The 26,018-nt window shown below is 44.4% G+C and overlaps 1 protein-coding gene across 4 annotated transcripts; it reads right to left on the bottom strand.

Moving 5' to 3' along the window:
* Window positions 1-489: 489 nt before the first annotated feature.
* On the bottom strand, window positions 490-25,716 carry trpm6 (transient receptor potential cation channel, subfamily M, member 6). 4 transcript variants are annotated; one of them, XM_044025745.1, is made up of 41 exons: window positions 24,557-24,580; window positions 24,381-24,460; window positions 24,168-24,206; window positions 23,678-23,867; window positions 23,091-23,304; window positions 22,881-23,005; window positions 22,621-22,792; window positions 21,862-22,036; window positions 21,652-21,775; window positions 21,501-21,573; window positions 21,013-21,113; window positions 20,710-20,844; window positions 20,052-20,105; window positions 19,255-19,389; window positions 19,036-19,161; window positions 18,023-18,312; window positions 16,898-17,126; window positions 13,161-13,313; window positions 12,935-13,072; window positions 12,717-12,845; window positions 11,876-12,127; window positions 11,634-11,808; window positions 11,057-11,171; window positions 10,515-10,711; window positions 10,304-10,436; window positions 9,098-9,596; window positions 7,788-8,370; window positions 7,479-7,576; window positions 7,297-7,393; window positions 6,422-6,468; window positions 6,245-6,309; window positions 6,098-6,123; window positions 5,489-5,539; window positions 5,333-5,398; window positions 3,982-4,292; window positions 3,734-3,816; window positions 3,140-3,345; window positions 2,999-3,050; window positions 2,751-2,863; window positions 1,744-1,855; window positions 490-919 (listed from the first exon to the last, which is right to left on the bottom strand). In XM_044025745.1, exons 1-40 carry the CDS (start codon window positions 24,557-24,559, stop codon window positions 1,752-1,754), a joined length of 5,958 nt encoding a protein of 1,985 aa, XP_043881680.1. In that variant the 5' UTR covers window positions 24,560-24,580; the 3' UTR covers window positions 490-919; window positions 1,744-1,751. The 4 variants fall into 4 exon arrangements, with proteins under 4 accessions (XP_043881680.1, XP_043881679.1, XP_043881678.1 ...); XM_044025744.1 differs by lacking the exons at window positions 490-919; window positions 24,557-24,580 and adding an exon at window positions 25,650-25,716 and having other exon boundaries at window positions 1,598-1,855; XM_044025743.1 differs by lacking the exon at window positions 490-919 and having other exon boundaries at window positions 1,598-1,855.
* Window positions 25,717-26,018: the final 302 nt, after the last annotated feature.

The raw sequence follows: 26,018 nt of genomic DNA, 5'->3' as shown, positions 1-26,018 counted from the left end.
CAGTCCATCGCAGGGCCACACACAGATAGAGACAAACAACCATTCACTCTCACACTCACTCCTATGGTCAATTTAGAGTGTCCAATTCACCTAATCCCCACATTGCATGTTTTTGGACTGTGGGAGGAAGCCAGAGAACCCGGAGAGAACCCACACACACACGGGGAGAACACGCAAACTCCATGCAGAAAGGCCCTTGTTCCAACCGGGGCTCGAACCCGGGTCTTCTCGCTGCAAGGCGAGAGTGCTAACCACTACACCACCATGTGGCTGTCTCACATATGTACAGTACAAATATACTGTACATATACATATACACATATATACACATATACATATATACATATACATACATATATACACATATACATATATACATATATACACATATACATACATATATACACATATACATACACATATACATATATACACACATACATATACATATATATATATTTGCTCCAACAAATCAAACAAAATGACGTATTGAAGCGCGACTGTCCATCAGTTCTACCACCACAGTCTGAACATACATTCATTCCATTCATCACAAATTTAATTCGACTTCACTGACTTCATCTGGAGAAAGTTGGGCTGTAGCTCGGTTTTTGTGAGGCCTAAGATTATCTTAACAACTAGTAATGTGCACAGTCATGATAGGGCCCCCGCATATACTACTATACTACGTCATATAGAGAGTCAGAGTTGTGGATGTCTGGTGCTGAGGCAGGCGGAGGGTGCAGTGAGGTGGAGCAGGATCTGAGGGCGATGTGGAGAAGGTTGAAGAGACACAGAGGGACGAGGTTGTGGACGGCCTTGAAGGCATGCAGGAGGATTTTTGAATTGAATTCTGAGACTGACCGGGAGCCAGTGGAGTTGTTGTAGGGTGGGGGTTCTGGTGATGATGCGGGTGTAACTGGGGTGTAAATAGGGTGTTAAAATTGAAATGGGGATAGCGCCCTCTGCTGGCGTCGCTGTCACATTGTGGCACAGTGCCAAAAGTGCTGAATTCTGGGTAATCCACAGCAGAACGTGTGATAACTGCTATGGTTGCATGTTAAACGCTGCAGATATATTATTATATATTATATTATTATTATTATTGTTATTATTATTTTACTGCATTTCTGTTGTGATGCAATAGATGAATGAATGCCGTTTATTTGGCGACGAGTAAGTCATGAATGCTAATTGTAGCCTTTTCTGCTTAGCTCCTGATGCTACTCTAACTATTGTGTGTTGTGTCGGGCTGTCTCCCCAGGTGCACGTCCACATACACGACGCAGTGAGACGCGTCACACGGGCAGCTGAATTCTGGACCAGGTGAAGTTTATGGAGGGATTTGTGAGGGAGACCAGAGAGGAGAGGTGACGAGGCTTTGTGTGCGGGGTTAGGGCTGAAGATGGAAATCTGCAGAGCGGGTCGTGTTATTGATGTGGGATTGGAACGATAGTGAGCTGGCAGCCCCTTGTCCCCCTTGTAGCTCCGCCCCTGAACAGCAGTGCTTTTAACAGTAAAAGTAGCAGTTGTGGATTGAGTGTCTGAGAGTTCTGACATTCAGATACAAACAACTTAATAACATTTCAGTCAGACAAACATGTTCAAGTTCATTTTAATGATCCAATTTTTGTCAGATGAGCCCAATAATTTAATTTCTATAACACGACGTAAAGAAAACAGCGTTTTTCTGAGATTTGTTTGACATGTCTTGGTAAAAGTGTGCGTGTGTATTTTCCCTACTTGCTGGGTCAAAGGTCAGACCCTGCGTTTGGCGTCAGCTCTGCCTCGGTGCTGCTGCTGCTGCTGCTGCTGCTGCTGCTGATCTCACAGTCGTCCACGCTCATCCTTAAATCTGTACAACAAAAGGAGAAACATCAGTTAGCGATGCGTCGCTCCGAAAGAAACGCAGTCATTAACACAAGAAAGAGAATAATGACGGGCCGGGGAGGACGTCCACGCAGCCAGCATGAATAATTTGGTTTGATTTGTGAGAGAAACTTGGAGAGGACACAAGAAGAGGAGGAAGAAAGACAAGAAAGCGCACCTTTGAAATATCAAAAACAAACCGTGTGCGCGTGAGTGTTTGTGTTTGTGTCGGAGCAGTTTCTCTCCGAGCGGTTGATCCTCCAGACGCCGCCGCCACGTCTACCAGGAGACGCTAATTAATAGCTAATCAAAGCTAATGTCTCTGCAGCACAAAGACGTGATTAATATGTAATCAAAGGCACAGACAGAGCAGGTCCCGCCCCCTCCACTCACACAGAAGATAAACCAGCGTTTGTGCTTTAATTAGTCGACTGCGGGGAGGAAGTGATGCGCCGTCTTCGTTTTAGGTTTTCTCAGAGCCAACGTCGGCCACTAGAGGGCGGACACAGCGGTGAGGAGTGAAAACAAGCATCAACAGAGGAAAACAAACATGCAGAGAGAAGAAATAACAACACTGATGCTTTTCAGGTGTTTTTACACAACACAGTTCCAGCTCGTCTCAACTCAACTCTCCATCAGAGACACAACCTGGAACCTGCTGACGACCTTCAGCTGAGCCGACACTAACATGTGACGTCATCGTCACTCAAGAGTCATGAGCGCGACGTCAACGCAACAATGTCCAACTGTAGATCAGTGAAAAAGACTTCAAAATCGACTTATAATTCCAAATCCCAGTGATTGGTCAGAGAGTAAAGTGCCATGAGATGAAGATTCACATGTAGATGTTTTGTCTGGGACAGCAAAGTGTGACCTCTGACCTCTGAGGCCGAGTCTGCGGCAGCAGCTGCTGCAGGAGTGTTTCTGCAGGAAACCACGGACGGCAGCGTCTCCGAGGTTATCGGCTCCAAAAAGCATCTCCCCTCTGTTTCCACTGCAACGTCAACACAGAACGCAGCACTTTCATCCCTCCATCACTGACTAAGTTTACCATTACAAACTCATTTAATCAAAATAAAACATATGCTAAAGAAACAAATGAGGATATAAAGTGGAGCAGTGTCTGTACCTTTGGTTTTCTGCCATAATGACAGTTGGATCAGTCAGTTCTTCTCCCACACCTGAAAACAATGAATGAATGAATGAATGAATGAATGAATGAATGAAAAATGAACACACGTGTAAAGAACAAACACACACACACACACACCTTGTATATCCAGCACCAGCAGCTCTCGGTTTGAATACTCAAACGTCCAGTGAGAAAACGCCAGCAGCGTTTCCTCTAAAGAGCAGCAGGGGGCGATCTCTTCCCCGGTGTTGTTGTTGTACTTCCTGAATTCACCAGGCATGTTTCTCTCGATGGTCAACCACTGACCGTTTGAATGCCACAGGACCAGAGACACGTCCAAGAACCTGGACCAGAGACAAGAGATAGTTACTACACACGCACACACACACACACACACACGCACGCACACACACGCACACACACACACACACACACACACACACACACTCACACACACACACACACACACACACACACACACACACACACGCACTCACACACACACACACACACGCACACACACACACACGCACGCACGCATCACACACACACACACACACACACACACACACACACTCACACACACACACACACACACACACACACACACACACTCACACACACACACACACACACACACACACACACACACACACACACACACACACACACACACACACACACACACACACGCACACACACACACACGCACACACACACACACACACTCACCTGGGTGTGTGTTGCAGATCTTCAGGTTTGTTCTGGTTAAAAATCTTCATCATCTTCTGAGCGGCTCTTTGCTGCTGAATCTCCTTTAAACACAAACATGTTTTTATTTAAACCTGGAGACAGACGTCTGTCCCTCTGTCCTCACTGACCACAGGTGGACAGAGACGTATGTCCACCTGGCTCTTTTGTCTTTTTTAAACATAAATAAATCCGTCTTAAATCTTAGAGAGATTTTATGAAACACTGACCCTGAGACAGAGCTGCAGCACCGTGCTGCCGTGGAAATGTCTCTGCCACGACCGAACCACCTCCGGCCTGAAGGCCTTGACCACGTAGACCAGACCAGGTCTGAGCACGTCCCTCTCTGCCCACGTACACAGGACCCTGCGTCCCAGCCGGAGACCACCGTCCAGAGAACCTTCTTCACTGGACAGAGGCTGCAGCACGGCAGAGAGAGCCTGAGACGACCAGGAGGACACTGAGCTGTCCTCAGGGACAGGGACAGAGTCAGGGACAGAGGAGACTTCGTCCAGAGAGTAGACGCTGACCTCTTCACCTCCTTTCAACACAGATGACAAAGATAAAGTCATTAAACACATCAAATATAATAACAATACACTGTCATCCATCCCATAATTCAGCCAACATTATATTAATATTAACAAATGTTCATTTCTATTATTTCATATTGAACTCACAGCACCTCATGTAAGTATTTTGTGTTTGTGAAACTGTTTTATATCTTTTCATTCGTTCTTTAGTTTTTATTTTTATTTATACATTAAAAACCGATTCTAATTCTGATTCTTATTTCTTATTAATGCTGCAACTAAAGATTATTCCGTTCATTCTTTTCTCGGTCAATAAAATGAAAAATGTAAAATGTTGATAAACGTTTCACCAGACGGATTCCGTACTACAGCTATTCAAAATAATGTTATTGCCTTTGCTTCCCTTATTGCTCGTAAAAGAATTCTTTTATTATGGAAGTCTCCTCAACCACCATCAATCAAAGTTTGGCTACATGATATTTTGGGTCTTCTGAAACTGGAGAAGATCAAATTCTCACTTAGAGGGTCATCTAACAGGTTTTATACTCATTGGAGACCACTACTTGATTATTTAGATGGGCTACCTGCTTTAGAGGTTTCTCTGTAAACTTGTCCACTGTGTGGGTGTATATGTACTCTTTCCTCTGTTCCGGTCCACCTACGGCGAGTTCCCCCATGATTTGTTCACCACTCACTCCAACATAACAAACTTGTTTCGTTAACTGAGGAGTAGGCAGCCGTTGATACTTTGTACATTCAATTTTCAGCACTAGCATCTTACATTCTCATTTTATTCTTGAATTACTACTGTAATATATGTATGTAAATGTATGTATGTGTATAGGTACTTTTATTTATTTGTGTTTATTTTATTTTATGTTTTTGTTTATTTTTTATTTTGTGTCTTACCTATTTCACATGTATGTAACTCTTTTCATGATATACTTTAATCGTTTAAGAAGACCATGGGTGGGGGGCACTTTTATGTATATGACTTGCATTTGATAGTAAGTTATAAAAAAAAAAGCCAACGTAACAGTGAATTTACCTAAAATGGAAACAGGAGTGAAGGGAATAGTGTGAGCCAATCTCATCAGGTTGTTTCTCTCCACAGCTGTAAACACACACACACACACACACACACACAGTCAAAACTGCCCCACATAATCAGAATAATCCATGGAGATAAAATATAAATGAATACCTGAATAATGAGGATGTGAATGATCTGTGGACTGAAACGATGAACTATTTACTGTAGAAAAAAACAAAACACAAACATTAAAACATAAAATGTTAAAACAAAAAATTTTAATACACAAATAAACTAAAGATTTTATTGATCTCACTTTTCGTAAAAGTTCATTAATTAACAGTAGATAATGTTGTTTTAGGCATTTACTAACAATTCATGCACGTTTCAACTCACCATTTGATATTGATATTAAGTTGTTAATTCATACATCATTTAAGGGTTCGTAAATAATATTTAAAAACATCACCTTAAATCATGTGCTAACTCTCATAGTTGCTAAATACTTAGCATCACAGTCAATACTTCATACACAAAGCTGTGTCATTCACACGTTATTCAACCACATCAGGTTGGTTTGTTATTCATATTAATGTCGTCATGGCGTACATTAAGCTCTGAAGAAAGTCCGCTAGCTTGAGTGCTAACACGTTAGCAATAAAGTCCGCTAGCTGTACATGCTAACGTGTTAGGGATAAAGTCTGCTAGCTGTTTATTAAAAACTTGTTAATAAAAGTAACTTTATTATTATAATTAAGTGTGAGTTTCTTCAGTAAATACCTTCAGGGTTGATGTTACTCTGTAACCTGCAGCACAAACATGAGGAAAAAGAAGTTTCGGGTCAACAGTGTTTTTTTTTTTTAAAAGTTAAAACAACGTAAAAACATCATAACAACGTAAAAATGAGGAAAACACTGTGAGATTTACGAAGATCTGCGACTCATGGATCGAGCCCAGCTGTTCCACGCTGAGTGAGTGGGACTCCACACTTCCTGAGGGTCAGAACCAGATTATAAAGAGATTAATCTCTGAGGAAAATCTTACATTTTTTTGTATATTATAATCTCATATATATTTAACGTGATTTAACGAGTGCAGATTCACCTGATGTGAAAACACTTGTTTCTGCAGCAGATCCATGGGCTCAAAATCTGAAAGAATACAGAGATTAACAGGAATTATTGGACAATAATTCAAAATATTCTCCATCATCATCCCTGACAGTAAATTAAATGTTTTCTTTAATTGTGACGATAATGACTGGAAAAAAAACAGTTAATATTTCATGTGTGTGATTTTGAAAAAACGCTTTATCTCACCAACATACAGTCTACCAGTATACAGTCTTAGTGATTTATTCTGGAGGAGCCACAAGAGGGTGCTGTCATTTAAAGACGGCATGATTAGTGTTAATATGCTGATAATTATTGATTTTTGTAACGTATTTTTCAAATGTAAGTTTAAAAAGTTCTGTAATACTTTTGATAAGACATTAAAAACACGTGTTGATCAGATCTCTTTGAAACATTATAAAAACTTAGTTTTACTTTTTTGGAACAAAAGTAATTTTTTTATAACATCATTTAACACTTTTTTAATTTAATTAATTTTTTAATTGAATGTGTTCAACATCACATTTTCTAACACATTTTGCTAATTAAACAATTTAATGTCACAGTAAAACATTTCTTTTGATAATGTCAGTAATATTTTGTAACTTTTTTTAACACGAGAAATGTTTTTGTAAAATTACAAAATACGTTTTATATAGTCTAAATACATAAATATATATAATATCACCTTTTGGTGATTTTATTCTGACCGTGTTCTGACATGTTTCTGTAAAATAATGTTTTTCTAAAAGTATCAGAAAATGAGAGAAGACTGGAGGCTTCACTCTACATTGAAGAATCTAAAAACAAATTATATTCCAGAATATTTTGACTACAGTTCAGATCAGATTAAATGTGGTTTCTCACTGAGCTGACTGAGGCTCATCGACGTGGACAAACACGTGGCTTCTCCTCTCAGCCAGCGTCTCCTCCTCCAGCAGATGTCTGACAAATTCAAACGTCCCTGGTTCACAGACAAAAATACAAGTTATTAAATATTAGACACACGATGTTCAAATTTTAAAAAGAATGTAAAATGTCACGTTTACAGAGTCTGGACTTCTGTCCTGAATCTTCACCGTCTTCCTGCTCTGAGTTTTCCCTCTGCTGTCTGAGGCTGGACTGAAGTCAGAGGACTTGGACCATTCTGCAGAGACAAAGACATCATTCTGTTATTAAATATGTATGTAACACGTCTTTGTCCTCACTCAGGGACAATTTAAAGTCTCATAGAGAAGTCATTAAACTTAAACTTTCACAAACAGAAACTAGAAAACGAATAAACACCAAACAATAACAACAGAATGCACTGCAAGAGCAGGCACTAAATATTAAAGTTACGAAAACAATAACGTTACCTTTGCTGCTGCTGCAGCGCAGCGACACGTCGTCCCTGAAGCTCCGCCCCCCTGACCTCACGGTGTCGCAGAGCGACGGAAAGGAGCCTCTGGTGGGACTGAGCGGCGCTCCACAGAAGGTCATGTTCTCCATGCTGGACGACAGCGAGCGACAGTAGCCGTACGGACGGTCTCTGGACACGCACGTCCACCGGGACACCTTCACGGGACGTCCCCACGCATGACAAGATCTGGACGGAGACGTCGGCCGACTGCTGTCCTGAGAAAAGGCAGGATTGACGAAACCTTCAGAGACGTCGCGAGGATCAGACAGAAGCACAGCAGTGCTGGAGTTTCTGGACAATTTCATTCTCTGTCCCTGTCCCTGTCCCTGTCCTTCATGTCCTTCATCTTCTCCTTCTTCTTCTTCTTCCATGGAGATTTCCTCCTGACTGGGATACAGGTAAGGATCACCAATCCAGAACTTAAGATGTGGAGATCCACATCGGGACGGAGCACAGGACTCACACGGTGTCTGAGAGAAATGTCCATGATGATGAGACGCAGGTCTACAAAGTCCAGACCAGGTCTCAGACTGAGGATCCTGTTGAACACAAAGTTTTCAGTGATTACATATATATTATAATTTATCATATATTATTATTATATATTATTGATTTCACACTAGTGTCATATTTTCACAGTCGCAGATCAAACTGTCCATTTCCATGTTTTCCAACATCGGAATAAACAATGTATCTTGAGTACGATCACAATATCACAAAAACTGACTCCTCCCCCTACTTTCTCGGGTCTAACTGACTCATCCGCTCCTCTCTCTCAGGTGTATGTGACTCCTCCCCTCTCCTCTCTCAGGTGTATGTGACCCCTCCCCTTTCTGGCTCAGGTGTATGTGACTCCTCCCCCTTTCTCGCACAGGTGTATGTGACTCCTCCTCTTTTCTCGCTCAGGTGTATGTGACTCCTCCCCTTCCTCTTTTCCTGAGGTGTATGTGACTCCTCCCCTTTTTTCTCTCAGGTGTATATGACTCCTCCCCTTTTCTCTCTGAGGTGTATGTGACTCCTCCCCCTCCTCTCTCTCTCTCTCCAGGATGTTCCACAGTATTGTTGTACCTCATCATCATCATATCACAGTAAATATCGTATTGTCGTCTATAATCTATCGTATACGTATCTCTATATCACAATGTCACAGTAATATCACACATTTGCAGTAATAAAGTCGTGTATAAATATTGTATTGTGTTCTTGTATCAGAGGATTTTAATGTTGGTAAAAGACGTACATGAGATTATTTTAAATAGTCAGTACCTCTTCTCCTTTTTCTCCTCCTCTCTCTCTCTTCTCCCCCTCGTCTTCTTGTCTCACTCTCTTGCGCCCCCTGTCTTCCACCTCCTGTAACGATGTCCTTCTGCTCGCCGCCACAGTCAAACCCTTCAACAGAGACGGCGGAGTGCTTTTACCCGACTGAGCTGTCAGCCGCCTGACGTGAGCATCGTCGTGTTCGTTTCCTGTGCTTCTGTGGAGGAACGTCCAGCTGTGAGGAGGAGCGTGAGGAGGAGGATGAGGGGGAGCGTGAGGAGGAGCCTGAGGAGGAGCGTGAGGAGGAGCTGCGGTGAATCCAGACTGAGCCAGACGAGCTTCCTCCTGATGAACGCTGTCAGAGGCCGACAGCAGAGTCAGCGTGTCCATGGCCAGAGCGGAGAGATCCTGGAGCTGACCCAGCTGAGCGTCCAGAGCCAACAGACTGTCCTGGATCACGTCGACCTTCTCTGAGACCTCGCCCAAGATCACACACATCTCCTCTGCTCTGAACACACAAACACAACCAAGAGATCAACAAAGACTGCAAACAAACACACAAACACAACCAAGAGATCAACAAAGACTGTAAACAAACACACAAACACAACCAAGAGATCAACAAAGACTGCAAACATCACACAAACACACAAACACAACCAAGAGATCAACAAAGACTGCAAACATCACAGTATTTTATGCATATTTTTATGATTTGTGCATAAAATACCCTGAATGTTTTAAATGATAATAATAATAATAATTTTCACGTCCGTACGATAAACACGCTCGGACGAGTTTGTTCATTTGCGACACGTGTGAATCACCAAGACAGACGCCAAATTCAAAATGGCCGACTTCCTGTTGCATTGAGGCCGTGGTCTCAGTGGACTTTTTTGTTCGTCTTAGGCTAAAACATCTTCCCACCAAGTTCTGTGAAATTCGATGCAAATTAATCTTGGCATGCTCCATCCACGTTTCACATCGGGGGGGCGCTATAGAGCCCTTGAGTAACGCACAGGTCCGGGAACTATGCCGATATCGCATTTTCACCAGACCTGACGTCCACGCCAAGTTTCAAGAGTGTTTTTATGCACGTTAAAATGACCGGAACACCACAGAGAGAAGAATAATCTGAAGGATAACATTAGGCTCATTCCAGGAGCCGGTTAAGGCCCCTGACGGTCGCGACTCGGGCCCCACACACACACACACCTGTCAGCGGTGGCTCGGATCCTCTCGGCCTCGCTGCTGTGAGAACCTTCACGTCGCTCATGAACATAAACCTCCACACACTTCTCCTCAAACTCGTGCAGCTTCTTACGATCCTCGAGGCCCAGGTGGAGTTCTGAGGAAAGACAAGTGGGCGGGGCTTCTTAATGATTTCACCTGTCCACACACACACACAGAGAACAGAGAGACTCACTGAGTCCAGATCCCGTCTCCTCTCTCTCAGCGTCTCCGCTCAGCCTCGCGTAGATGGTGGTCAGAGCCAGGGTCATGTGACTGAGGATGATGAGCGGAGGAGGAAGCCACGGCCTCTCCTGGTACGTGATGATGTAACGATGGCGGTTGTATCGCCACAGTCGGCTGGACGTGGACGCCATGTCAAAGTAGATGTTGCTGTTGACAAGCAGGAATTATAACTTGATTATGGGTTACCTATGGTTACCTATGGTTACCTATACCCTAAACCTAATCCAGACTAGAGCTGGGATTTCTGTCTCTTTGAAGGGAGCTGGATCTTGAGGAGTTGTTCCTTTCACGGTTAGTCAGTCAGTCAGTTAGTCAGTTAGTCAGTCAGTCAGTTAGTCAGTTAGTTAGTTAGTTAGTCAGTCAGTTAGTTTGTGTTGTCAGTGTAAACAGTCATTAGGTGGCGCCATATCTCCATGCTTTCACAGCGACATCACTATTTTGGCTTTTCCCTCTAAAACATAAGTAACCAGTGATGAGATGAAGTAAAATTACTTAAAAAAGGCGATGAGAATGTTGACCATGATGATGTACTGGAAGAACATGTAGACGGCCTGAAGGAACGGAGTCAGGAACGAGGCAGGAGCGCAGGGAACGCCGTCGTCACACGCTGTTAAAAACAACAGAAATATGATCCATAACCGAGAGAACTGTAATTATCTCTCACTGGAATCTGGAAACATGTCTGCCAGCGAGGACGGACAGAAAAACACACTTCAATCACTCAAAAAATGATTTTCCTGGGAAAATCTCATGAAGAGCGTTTTTATTTTTAACCCCGCAATAACCAACCACAGTTAACACACAAGCTGTGAAGTCATGTTAAATCACGCAAGTTTCTGTGAGATCTCAAATCCCTGGAATCTCCTCCCTGAAATGGTTTGATTAAAGACCAAGTGTGTGATCCTGGTCTGGTCTGGACCGGATCATCTAGTCACTGAAAATCAGTTGTGTCCGTGGTCTCCCATGTTATAGATGTCAAATATAAACAGATACAGTATTTACATCTTTCAGCAATAAAAGACAACTTTAAAGTTGTCAAAGTTGAGTTAAAAGGTAAAAATGCACCGACGGTTAATCTCCGTGGCGTAGACTTCTCCGTAGATCATCCAGTACGGCTGGAAGACCACGTCTCGAGCGAGAGTCCACGACGGATCCTCGTCTGGAGACAGGATGGCTTTCCTGGACACGCCGAAGCTCAGCAGCACGATGGCCATCATGACCACGATGAAGAACATGTTACTGGTCTGCAGAGGGAGAGGAGACGTGAGGATGAGGAGGAGGAGATTCTGCTTCTGTCTCTTCTTCACTCACCATTTTGGTGATCATGGTGAGGTAAGGCCCAGCGTGTTGGTTGACAGCCAGCAGATCCGTCACCCTGATGAACCAGAAGATGATGTCCAGACAGTACGCGATGCGTCCCGCCGTCTTGTAGGGGTCAGCGTGCCAGCGCAGCGTCAGTCCGGCCAGGAAGAGCAGGATGGCGATGAAATCCGACTTGTTCCAATATTCCGAAAACCAAATCTTGAGCTTGTGGCTCAGCTTCCTCGGCTCAGACATCAGAACCTGATCAGAGACACAGACTCTTCTGTTACGTACTGAGGACTTAGGACTCTAGAGGACTTCCATAGAGCTGTGATAACGGACGTCACAAGAGTTCACCATGTTCACGTCCATGGAGATACTGTGTATAACCACAGACACAATACTGTTGTGTTTAGATGATGTGAGGACAAACATGTGACCAGATCACCAAAGATCCTGACGTCAGGAGATGAATCACTGTGACAAGTGGACGTCTTCACTGGAGAGCAAATAATGAGCTGTTCTATACATCCACAGAAAGACTCACTGCCAAATAGTGAGCTGTTGCACACATCCACCATCAGTCTGACTGCCAAATAATGAGCTATCAAACACCATACTGACTGCTACATTACGGCGTAGTAATGCTGCAGGTCTGGAATAACGTCCATCCTGTCTGTCTGTCTGCCTGTCTGTCTGTCTGTCTGTCAGGTTCTGTGGATTTAAAGTGACAGAGAAGGTTTTTCCTGCCAACATGGCGGAGTAAACACATTCCTTGTATTGTGAAAACTTCACTCGGCTGAAAACCTTCTTAAAATCTGATTCAGAGTTTGAGTGTGCTGACTGTCACCTCTCTGATTTTCTCCACTGCTGTGGACAGGATGTAAGCGATGACCAACCACTCCTGCACACTGGGCTGGTCCTCCATCTTCACCAGGACCACGAAGGAGAACAACATCAGGAAGGCCAAGTAGAACACCTGCAATACGGAGGGAAAAACATCCTAATATTCAGGGAAGTTTCAAAGATAATAACCACTGAACTGTCTGTGTTTTCAGCGCCACCTACTGTGTGAAACCAGAACTTGACGACAGGAGCTGTGTAGAATCCATAGAGTCGTTTAATCCAGGAGAGACAGTGCACTGTCACAGAGGAGACACTTTCTGAGACAGGACACGTCGGGCCGAGCTCTTCATCCTGATCCACCTGGAAGATCAGAGGACAGGAAACATAAACAAGTAAAACAGCTGCTGTTTCCTTAAAAACAGGAAAAAGAAACAAGAAAAACAATCACCTTCAGCGTGGGATCGTTCTCCTCCTGCACCGACGTCACCGCGTCGAGTCCAAACAGCACGGATTCATGAGACTGAGGCACGTGACACATCTCTGCTTTACTTTTAAACTCCAGCAGCAAAACAGCAGGGGGCAGCACAAGACTCAAGAGGATCTGAGACAGTCAGACAGTCAGACAGTGAGACAGCACAAGACTCAAGAGGATCTGAGACAGTGGAGACAGTCAGACAGTCAGACAGCACAAGACTCAAGAGGATCTTGAGATGTCAGACAGTCAGACACACAAGACTCAAGAGGATCTGAGTAACAGACAGCCGACAGTGAGACAGCACAAGACTCAAGAGGATCTGGAGACAGCCAGACAGTCAGACAGTCAGACAGCATTACACAAGACCCAAGAGGATCTGAGACAGTCAGACAGCACAAGACACAAGAGGATCTTGAGACAGTGAGACAGTCAGACAGCACAAGACTCAAGAGGATCTGAGACAGTCAGACAGCACAAGACCCAAGAGGATCTGAGACAGTGAGACAGCACAAGACTCAAGAGGATCTGAGACAGTCAGACAGTCAGACAGTGAGACAGCACAAGAGGATCTGAGACAGTCAGACAAAGTGAGACAGCACAAGACTCAAGAGGATCTGAGACAGTCAGACAGTCAGACAGTGAGACAGCACAAGACTCCAAGAGGATCTGAGGACAGTGAGACAAGCCAGACAGTGAGACAGCACAAGACTCAAGAGGATCTCAGACAGTCAGACAGTCAGACAGTGAGACAGCACAAGACTCAAGAGGGATCTGAGACAGTCAGACAGTCAGACAGCACAAGACCCAAGAGATCTGAGACAAAGTCAGACAGTCAGACAGCACAAGACTAAGAGGATCTGGAGACAGTCAGACAGTCAGGACAGCACAAGACTCAAGAGGATCTGAGACAGTCAGACAGTCAGACAGTGAGACAGCACAAGACTCAAGAGGATCTGAGACAGTTGCACAGTGAGACAGCACAAGACTCAAGAGGATCTGAGACAGTGAGACAGTCAGACAGTGAGACAGCACAAGACTCAAGAGGATCTGAGACAGTCAGACAGTGAGACAGCACAAGACTCAAGAGGATCTGAGACAAGACAGCTGGGGACAGTCAGAGAGTGAGACAGCACAAGACTCAAGAGGATCTGAGACAGTGAGACAGTCAGACAAAGAGAGACAGCACAAGACTCAAGAGGATCTGAGACAGTGAGACAGTCAGACAGTGAGAGACAGCACAAGACTCAAGAGGATCTGAGACAGAGACAGTCAGACAGTGAGACAGCACAAGACTCAAGATGATCTGAGACAGTCAGACAGTCAAACAGTGAGACAGCACAAGACTCAAGAGGATCTGAGACAGTCAGACAGTCAGACAGTGAGACAGCACAAGACTCAAGAGGATCTTGAGACAGTCGAGCAGTGAGACAGCACAAGACTCAAGAGGATCTGAGACAGTCAGACAGTGAGACAGCACAAGACTCAAGAGGATCTGAGATAGTCAGGACAGTCAGACAGGCAGCACAAGACTCAAGAGGATCTGAGACAGTCAGACAGTCAGACAGTGAGACAAAGCACAAGACTCAAGAGGATCCAGACAGTCAGACAGTCAGACAGTGAGACAGCACAAGACCTAAGAGGATCTGACAGCCAGACAGTCAGACAGCACAAGACTCAAGAGGATCTGAGACAGTCAGACAGTCAGACAAGCACACAAGACTCAAGAGGATCTGAGACAGTCAGACAGTCAGACAGCACAAGACTAAGAGGATCTGAGACAGTCAGACAGTCAGACAGTGAGAGACAGCACACATCTCAAGAGGATCTGAGACAGTCAGACAGAGACAGCACAAGACTCCAAGAGGATCTGAGACAGTGAGACAGTCAGACAGTGAGACAGCACAAGACTCAAGAGGATCTGAGACAGTCGTGACAGCCAAAGACAAGACCTTCAAGAGGATCTGAGACAGTCAGACAGTCAGACAGTCAGAGAGTGAGACAGCACAAGACCCAAGAGGATCTGGAGACAGTGAGACAGTCAGATGACAGCACAAGACTCAAGAGGATCTGACAGTGAGACAGTCGACAGTGAGACAGCACAAGACCTAAGAGGATCTGAGACAGTGAGACAGTCAGACAGTGAGACACACAAGACTCAAGATGATCTGAGACAGTCAGACAGTCAAACAGTGAGACACACAAGACTAAGAGATCTGAGACAAAGTCAGACAGTCGACAGTGAGACAGCACAAGACCTGCTAAGAGGATCTGAGACAGCCAGACAGTGAGACAGCACAAGACTCAAGAGGATCTGAGACAGTCAGACAGTGAGACAGCACAAGACTCAAGAGGATCTGGAGACAGTCAGACAGACAAAGAGATGCACAAGACTCAAGAGGATCTGAGATAGTCAGACAGTCAGACAGCACAAGACTCAATAGGATCTGAGACAACAGACAGACAGTTGAAGACAGTGCACTCCAGACAGTGCACAAGCCTCACATCTCTCCTGATCACTAAAACACATTTCTTCCGACTCTACCTCGACTAAGACGACAAAAAAAAAAAAAAAAATTGTATTGCACTTATGACTAGCACTTCATAGTTTGTTCTACTTGAAGCTCTTACTTACTTCTAGCTCTTATTTGTACCCAAATGTTTAAATGCACTTTTGTAAGTCGCTTTGGATAAAAGCATCTGCTAAATGACATGTAATGTAATGTAACAAGACTCAAGAGGATCTGAGACAGTCAGACAGACAGTCAGACAGCACAGGACTCAAGAGGATCTGAGACAGTCAGACAGTGAGACAGCACAAGACTCAAGAGGATCTGAGACAGTGAGACAGAGACAGCACAAGACTCAAGAGGATCTGAGACAGTCAGACAGTCAGACAGTGAGACAGAGACAGCACAAGACTCAAGAGGATCTGAGACAGTGAGACAGTGAGACAGAGAGACAGAGACAGCACAAGACTCAAGAGGATCTCACTGTCAGGATCTGAGACAGTGAGACAGTCAGACAGTGAGACAGTCAGACAGTGAGACAGAGACAGCACAAGACTCAAGAGGATTTGAGACAGTGAGACAGTGAGACAGAGAAACAGAGAAACAGAGAGACAGAGACAGCACAAGACTCAAGAGGATCTGAGACAGTGAGACAGAGAGACAGTGAGACAGTGGGACAGTGGGACAGTGGGACAGTGGTGATGTGTGCAGGTGGAGTGACGGATGGATTCAAGGTGAATGAGCGATTACATCAGGGATCAGGTCTGAGCCCCAACTGTGATTGATGGACAGGTGGACAGATGAGGACAGACAGGAGTCTCTGTGGACTATGTTGTTTACAGTGTCATGTATAGTGAGAGTATGAGAAAGGTGGAGGTCTTCTCTAGAGAGCAATGATAATGAGCTGTTCTATACGTCCACAAAAAGACTGGCTGCCAAATAGTGAGCTGTTCGAAACATAACCAAACAGACTGGCTGCCAAATAGTGAGCTGTGCTATACATCCAGCAACAGAGGACATGAGGACAGTTGATGTAACAAAAGAGGACACAAGGGAGAGGACAAGATGCCAGCAGATGATCTGCTATGGTGCCCCCTAAAGGGCGGAGTCAACAGATAAGGATCCATCACCAGGAAACATGATCCTCAGACACTTTTGTACATAATGTGTTTTAGTTTACAGAGATTGTAAAGAAGTGTTTACCTTGAGGAAGGAGTTCTTGCTCATGTTGAGTGGACCGCTCCACAGGTCCGTGAGCAGCGTCTGTGTGCACGAGTGAGACACAAACGCTCGGTGACACGACGACACGGCCATCTGCAGACACGTGAAGTCACTCCACGCCTCCATCTCTGACGTCAGCAGCTTCATGGACATCTGCTCGTTCTGACGGAACGCCGTGTCCAACACGTCCACGGCCAGCTGACCGAACTCACTGACACACACACAGACACACAAACACACGCACGCACACACACACACACACACACACACACACACACACACACACACACACACACACACACACACACACACACACACAGACAGGTTGTGGTGAAAGGACAGAGGAGAGAATCAGAAGTTCTGTTATATCAAGGTGATCGCGGGAACTAAAACTCACTCACTCACTCACTCACTCACTCACTCACTCACTCACTCACTCACAGACTCACTCACTCACTCACTCACTCAGACTCAGACTCACTCACCTCACTCACTCACTCACTCTCACACAGACTCACTCTCACTCACTCACTCACTCACTCACTCACTCACTCACAGACTCACCCCCACTCACTCACCACTCACTCACTCCACAGACTCCACCAGACCACTCACTCACAGACTCACTCACTCACAGACTCACTCACTCACTCACTCACTCACAGACTCACTCACTCAGACCACACCTCACCACTCCACTCACCACAGACTCACTCACTCACAGACTCACTCACTCACTCACTCACTCACTCACTCAGACTCACTCACTCACTCACAGACTCACTCACTCACTCACGACTCACTCTCACTCACTCACACAGACTCACTCACCTCACTCACTCACTCACTCACTCACTCACTCACAGACTCCACTCACTCACTCACTCAGACTCACTCACTCACTCACTCACTCACTCCACAGACTCACTCACTCACTCACTCACTCACTCACTCACTCCACAGACTCACTCACTCACTCACTCACAGACTCACTCACTCACTCACTCACTCACTCACTCACTCACAGACTCATTCACTCCCACTCACTCCCTCACAGACTCACTCACTCACAGACTCACTCACTCACTCACTCACTCACTCACTCACAGTGAGTAGGCCTTGAATCTGTCGGCCATGTTGTCGTCCATGTTGCTCTGTCGAGCCTCGAAGGCCATGGAGCGGTAAAGCTTACAGGCCACCGTAGCTCGGGCCAGCGCCTCCTCGCCGTGTTGCCATAGAAACAGCGCCATCTGCTGCCGCTGCTGAAGGACGGCCCACACAAACAGGTCGTTGAAGTTAAAGGGCGCGAGCGGAGGGGCGGAGACGAGACCTGGACCCAGAGTGAGTTCATCAACACCACCAACACCACTGCTGCTGCTCAGGGACACGTCCTGATGCTGGACGAGAAGAAAGAAAGACAGAAAGAAAGAAAGACAGAGAGAAAGAAAGACAGAAAGAAAGACAGAAAGAAAGAAAGACAGAGAGAAAGAAAGAAAGAAAGAAAGACAGAGAGAAAGAAAGAAAGAAAGCGTGTTATTTTTGTAAACCGTCGTCCACAGAATTCATTTTCTACCAGGATTCAGTTGCTTGTAATATGCAAATTAACCACTAGATGTCACAATTTAATGTAAACATAAATATAAATATCTATTGATGCTCATCTTATCAGATTCTGTTTTTCTGTCAGGAAGCTTCACAGACTTGGTCAACATCAAATTCAAGGACTTTTCAGGGCCTTTCCAGGACCAATTCCCTTAAATTCCAAGGCCCAAATGTGCTGACTCAGTTTAAGACGATAAAAACAGAAATTGCGATCAATTTCTGTTTTTTCAATTCTATTCATTTAAAACCTCAGTTCTGTGAACACAAAAACTTTAAAGTGTAGTGAAATTAAACCGAGAGAACACATTTTTTATGAGTTTTATGAGAAATTGATCGCAATTCGTTGTCAAGCAACATTCAAACCCCGACATGAGATTCCAGGAAAATCACTGTGACGTTGTGTAGAATGTTGTTATTGTGTAGCATTGCTAACAATGGTTAATAATGTTCCGACTTCCGAGTTCTGATGTAAGTGGAACGCAGCAGAACTTCCTGTTGGATTAAGTTCAAACTCTAACCTTGCTTTTGTACGGCTGAGCCGTTCTGAAGAACTGCTGCTCCTGGAGGCTCCTCCCACTCAGGGAGCTTGATATCAGTCCCCGCCTCTGTTTGTAAAAGGAGGCGGAGCTCATGCGTCTTCCCTCCTTATATCAGACAGGACAATTACAGCAGAATAACTTTGTTAATAAATGACAAGACAAGAACGGCAGTGACAGAAAGAGTGATGTAGTTCTGACTTTATCCTGCAGGCGGCAGTACGCTGCTCTGAAGTGTTTGCGTGTGTACGTGCTGCGATAAGCTCCGCCTATCAGATATTCCACCACCACGCCCATGTCGATGATGGAGAGGCGGTAACCAAGGGGGAGGGACGTCTGCGTACACGCACACAGACACACACACACAGACACACATGTTTTTGTATCCTAGTGAGGACACGTCATAGACATAATGCATTCTCTAACCCCTTATCTTAATCTTAACCTTAACCTTAACCTTAACCCTTAGTGCTCAGGCACAGATCAGTGTCAAGTATCTTACCATACTTTCATTTTTCACAAGTCAAATTCACACATTTTCAAGGATTTTCAAGGACCTGTGGGAACCCTGAAGCAAAAAGTTCAAGGGCCTTGAATGTTTTTTCAAATTCACAAATGTTCAAGGATTTCAAGGAGCCATGTCTATTTTTGGGCAATTTTCAAAAAATTTCAAGGGCCTTGAATGTGGGAACCCTGGAGGCAGGAGACATTTACTTAAATATCAACTTTACTTATTTCTCCTGCAGAATTCAAGCACTTTCAATGAACCATGTCTATTTAGGGACCATTTTCAAGAACATTCAAGGGCCTGGAAATTTTATATTTTTTTAGAGGACCCGTGGAAACCCTGAAATATAAAATTCAAGCATTTTCAATGACCCATGTCTACTTTGGACAATTTAAAAAAAACAACTTTCAGGGCCTTGAAATCAAGGATTTCAAGGATTTTGGTCATGAGTGGAAATGAAACATAACAGGAATAAAGCTCCTAAACTCACCTGTTTAGCGTCTTCAACAAGGTGACGCAGGAAACGGTCCGTCTGTCCCTGAGGCTGTGCAGAGAAATAAACTCTTAGTTTGACATCATAGTTATGATTTTATCAACGTTTAATATCACATACATGAGTAAATACTTTAACATAGTCCTATTCTTTTTATTCATGGTGTTTTTCGTCTCTACAGAGCTTCTGTAACGTCTGAAAAAAGGAACTTTATCTTATTTTATTCAAAGAAAACACACAAGTAAACACTACATATCTCAAGTGTATATTATATGTACAGTAGAAGATGATTATTCTTATTATTTCCCCAGAGTTTTAAATAAATAAACACATTTAAAGATGACAAAGACATTTGTGAAGCTCCAAAAAACAACAACAACAACAACAACTGGGAAAATACCCAGGATGCAACTGACCACAGAACACAGAGAAGATTAGAGTGACTTTTTGTTATTGTGGTTTTCATCAAAGCAGCAGTTTTATCATTTTGTTCTTCCAAGAATTTCCTCTGTGAAGAAAAGTGAGAAACGAAGAAAACAACATTTCTGTTTCTAGTTTTTTTTGTTGTTGTATATGATTTCTTTTTAAGGTTAAATGAGAAAACTCTGTCGTCTCTGTTTTTAAAGAAGCAGCGCGTTGAATAAATGCTACGGACCGTGTTGTAGAGCTCCTCCAGTCGATCCACAGTGAGGAAGCGACTCATGGTCATTCCGTTGTCAATCAACAGTTTGACAAAACTGACGCGGTCCATGACGAGAGCGTCCAGCATGGCTCGCTCCAGGGAACCAACCTGGACATCAGAAAGCATTATTAAACAGCATTTAAGAGCATTAAACCACGTAAAACAGCTTAAAACAGCATAAAAACATAATTAAAAACCACATAAAAAAGCATAAAAACAGCTGATTTCATTCATGAATTCATGTAGCAATAGATTCATTCAGTCTGTGAGTCTGACCTGCCAGTGTTGTCCGTACAGCAGGACGTCTTTCTGTGCCACGTCCGCTCTGTCCCAGGCTAGAGTCAAACTGAGCTGCTCTGCAGGACCAGCTCTGGTCCCTGATCATTACATGACACACACACACACACACACACACACACACACACACACATTGTGAGGAACAATAGCATAAAAAATAAAGTATTCAAACAAAATAATCAAAAAAGATAGAATAGATATAAGCAAGAAAGTGTAAATGGAGTGGCTCATCATTTGGCAGTTAGTCCGTTAGTCAATGTATAGAATAGATCATTATTTGGCAGTCAGTTTGTCGGGGGATGTAGACAACAGCTCATTATTTGGCAGCGTGTCTGTTGGTGGATGTAGACAACAGCTCATTATTTGGCAGCGTGTTTGTTGGGGGATGAAGACAACAGCTCATTATTTGGCAGCGTGTCTGTTGGTGGATGTAGACAACAGCTCATTATTTGGCAGTCGGTCAGTACCTTTCAGTGTCGCAGACAAAATGGCTGCATCAGGAGTCATCTGGTCCTCTGACTCGGAGTCAAAGATGGTGATCTGTGGTTGAAACACACGTGAAGGGGGAAGTCCATGTATAGAACAGCTCATTATTTGGCAGAGTGTGGACTGACTTACAGACTGTCTGTGATCCATACACTGCAGGAACAGGTCGTAGAGGTGAGAAGATTCTGCTCGGTCCACTTTAAACACGTCACCAATCCTGACGAGGAAATCCTCCTTCATGTCTCCAACCAGCTGCCTGAAAAAGATCAACATCTGTGGGTGAGACTGTGGGTGAGACTCAGACCCCGTCTTTAGCGCCTCACAGAGAGGAGAGTCACGTGCCTGTCGTCGGCCGTCTGCTTGTGAAAGAAGGCGAGCAGATCGGCGGCTCTGCCCGAGCCTTCGAACGCGATGACGGGCACAGGAGGAACGCTGCTGACATAATCCAGCACTGTGGACACCAGCGCTGCTCCTCCCTCCACCAGCACACACACCACAGGTACACCGTGGTTCAGACCTGCACGAGAAGACACCGCTCACCCTGTCACTGTATCACATTTTTGCCTGAAACAACATTGATAAATATTTATTAAACAACAGTTATGGTCTGTATCGCCGCCATTTCAAATCTTTCCAAGCAGAAATGGAAGCATTTTTCACTGTGAGGCAGATTTTAGTTTGTGAAGCACTCACTCTCCCACACCAAAGCCCAGAGAGAAAATGACTGATTTTAGCTCACAGGGACACAGGAGCTGCTGGTCCTCTGCTGCCTCGTGTGGTCACTGTGTGTCATTGAGGTCAATCTGAGGTCAATCGGATTTCAAATGCCAAATTTAAAAAAATAAGACATTTGAACTTAGCGATGGAGGCAGCAGTGGATCAACTCGTGTGTGTGTGTGTGTAGGTAAGGCAAGGCAAGGCAGGTAAAAGGTATGCAAGGGCAGGCAGGAAGTAAGGGCGTAAGGCAAGTGCAGGTGGTGTGTGTGTGTGTGTGTGTAAGGCAGGGTGAAAGTAAGGGCAGCAAGGTGGTGTGCGTGTTTGTGTGTGTGTGTGGTTTCCTCACAGTGAGATAAAGACGTATATGAACATACTCATACTTACGAGGATGTATCTTCTGAAGCTGGATGTGTTTCTCCAGCTTCCTCCTGAGGCCTTGCTGGCAGCCATGTTTCCCCAGCGTTCCATCGTCCACCAACAGGAAGTGGGAGTGGAAACCATTGAGACAGGCTCTCTTGCTCAGTGGGTTCCCCAGAGGCTGATAATGTCTGAAGACCTGGACCAAGGTCAGTCAAGGTCACAACAAGTAGAAACAAAGTAACAAGGTCACATTGAGAAGACAGTGAATGTACTGAAATCCTCACATCTGGACCGACGAGGTCCGTGTTGTTGTCGATCAAACCCCACGGCGTGAGACCGACCGTGTTCCTCTTCCTCAGGTCGTGACCCCCGAACATTTTCACTGCCTCACCTACAAACTTAGACACACCTGCAGAGTGAAGGTAAAGAGCGTCTGAACACAGCAGATACACTGTCTCACAGTTGTGCGGTAAATGAAGTGAGAACCCTGTGACCTGTGTTGATGCCGTCAGTGAGGATCCAGGCTCCCGTGCTCAGAGCAGCGGTGATCAGACCTTTACTGAACGCCTGCCGGACCTTAAGAGGCAGACTGAAGTTCTCTGATCCCCCGTGCACCGTCAGCAGAAGTTTGGGTTTGTCCATCTGCCACTCCCTCTGCATCAGCTGCAGCACTGACTCCGCCCTCGAGTCCACGGCCACGCGTACGAACTGTAGAGAGGGAAACACGTGGAACAGAGACCATTCTGTGTCTTTACACCTAATACTTTGTTACTGTACTTGAATACAACATACACATATACTTTACTTACTTTACTAACTCACTTTACTTACTTACTTTACTTACTTAACTTACTTTCTTTACTTACTCAGTTTACTTAACTTACTTTACTAACTCAGCTTACTTACTTAGTTTACTTAACTTACTTTCTTTACTGACTCAGTTTACTTACTTTACTTATTTAACTTACTTATCTTTCTTAACTTACTTAACTTTCTTAACTTACTCACTTTACTTACAGAAAATAACTTTTGATACTTAAGTACAGTAAATTTAATTTACTTTAATAAGACTTTTACGTACCTTGGCGCGACAGACACGCGTTGCCGTGTCCTGAAAGTCGATGGTTCCGTACGCATTAGTGGGCGTGGCTTTGGTGTGGAGCTCCATGGACCAGTCTTCATCCAGGTCCTGACCAGGAGCAGGACAGAGGGACATGGGAGGAAGTGACTCCTCCCACAAGTGTTCTCCAATCAGACGACCACAGCAACATCTGGCCAATGAGAAGACAGGATGAAGCACAGAGGGGGCGGAGTCATTTTATATTTACAACCTCAGGCTTTTATTTCAATCTTTTACTTGTCAAATTCACAACCTTTCAAGGATTTAAAGGACCTGTGGGAACCCTGAAGCACAACATTCAAGCACTTTCAACGACCCATGTCGCCTATTGTTTCAGAAAGTGTTCAAGGGCCTTGAATTCTTTATTCCAAGTTCACAAACTTCTCAGTCTCAGTCTCAGTTTGATGAGGATAAAAGAGTCACAGAAAGTTTCAGTGATGATTTTTTTTACCTGATTAAGTTTTGGCAGACTTGACAAACTGGAAAACATCTGAAAAAAAAGAAATAAAAATAACAGGACATAACACACCATCAAAGAATCCACATGATTCCTATCCGTGGACGGATGAGATGGATGAGTGGCGAACAGCTCCACTCTCACAAAAACATTCACATTATAACAAACTGTATGAACAAATGTTCATACAGTTTGTTTCCAGTTTACCTGTGAAGGTCCCGGGAGGAAGGAATGAACTTCACACACTCACGCTTGAGGAAAGTTTCCTCAATCCAAGACTTTCGTGACTGAAACAGAAGAGAAAAATGTTCAGTGACGGCTCAAACGTCCCGCAGCTGCTCAGAGGAATGTTTTTAATTTCACGTCAAAGGAAGAAAACACACCATTGTTGTGAGGGAAGCAGCAGCAGCAGCAGCAGCAGCAGCAGCAGCAGCAGCAGCAGCAGCAGCAGCGTCGCCTGCCTCTCTAACAACACTGACGTGATGTCGTAGGTAACAGCCACTGTGTGTTGTCGTCACACTTCCTCTCGTTGTGTCTCTGCTGCGTTAACAATGGCCTCAGTGAGGAAACAAACACACATCCTCTTCCTGACTTTATGAGCTCACATGTCACTGTGGCAACACTCGAGTGGGTTTCTGACCCACAACCACATCAACACCTCGTCTTCATCAGGTCTGTGCCACTAAATGTGACTCATCAGATACAAGCAGTTGACCAGGTGTACCTAATAAAGTGGCCTATGGCAGACACTTTCAAGGATCTTGAATTGTTTTGTTTTTTTCAAATTCACTAACTTTCAAGGATTTCAAGGACCCCTGGGAACCCTGAAGCACAAAATTCAAGTACTTTCAGTGACCCATCGCTATTTAGGGCGATTTTCAACAACTTTCAAGGGCCTTGAATTGCTGTTTTTCAAATTCAAAAACTTTCAAGTATTTATTTAAAGGACCCATGGGAACCCTGAAGCACACAATTCAAGCACTTTCAATGTCGACTATTTAAGGTGATTTTCGAATACATTCAAGGACCTTGAGAAAAAAATTTAAAATTCACAAACTTTCAGGGATTTCAAGAACCCCCTGGGATCACACATTCAAGCACTCAAAATGACTCAAATCTATTTATTATCTCAGAAAGGTCCAAGGGCATTGAATTCTTTTTCCCAAATCCCCTAACTTTCAAGAATATTAAGACCTCCTAGGACCCCTGAAGCACAGAATCCAAGCACTTTCAATGACCCATTTCTATATATTCATTCAGAAACATCCTCCGCCCATGTTGAGGAGGAGGAGGAGCTATGAAGTAATGGAAAACAAACCGAGCCGAGCCGAGTTAGCCGTGACTCCTGGGAAAGTGCCGGTGAATAGTTTGATCGGCTCGTGATTGACAGCTGATACGTAAACAAACAAGAGTCCAGCGGTGAAAACGTGTCAAAAACAGAAGAAAATGAAGAAGAACACGTGGACGTGAACTCACCATGACTGCAGCTGACGTCCTGAAAGAGTCTCAAGCAGCTCATCATTAGTCTCACCGGCCTTTTATGATCATCAGCCTCGGGTCCAAAGGTCACAGTGTTTCTGAGAAGCCTTGAGGAGTTCACGACCTCCTCCTCCTCCTCCTCCACACACAATCACAACTGTTTGCACAAGAGTGATTTACAAACAGGTTTTTAAAAGTCTGAAACCTTCATGTCACCAGGAAGTCACGTTGAATCTCAGAGTGTGAGTGAGAGCTAAACCAAGATCATGTGATTTCTGAAGTAGAATGTTGAAGTCTGCCTTGAGTTCAAACCCTAACATGAAAAAAGTATGAGGTCCACAGACCAGACGTGGTGGAGAAACCACT

Source organism: Solea senegalensis, linkage group LG5 (assembly GCF_019176455.1).
Source record: "Solea senegalensis isolate Sse05_10M linkage group LG5, IFAPA_SoseM_1, whole genome shotgun sequence".
Taxonomy (NCBI): Eukaryota; Metazoa; Chordata; class Actinopteri; order Pleuronectiformes; family Soleidae; genus Solea; species Solea senegalensis.
This window is presented reverse-complemented; position numbering and strand designations above follow the sequence as displayed.

Coding starts and splice junctions, on each gene's coding strand:
- trpm6 (XM_044025744.1), bottom strand. Junction 7,394..7,478: donor AGGACAGAAGTCCAGACTCT/GTAAACGTGACA, acceptor TCTGTGAACCAG/GGACGTTTGAATTTGTCAGA. Junction 3,817..3,981: donor TGCTGCAGCTCTGTCTCAGG/GTCAGTGTTTCA, acceptor TTGTGTTTAAAG/GAGATTCAGCAGCAAAGAGC.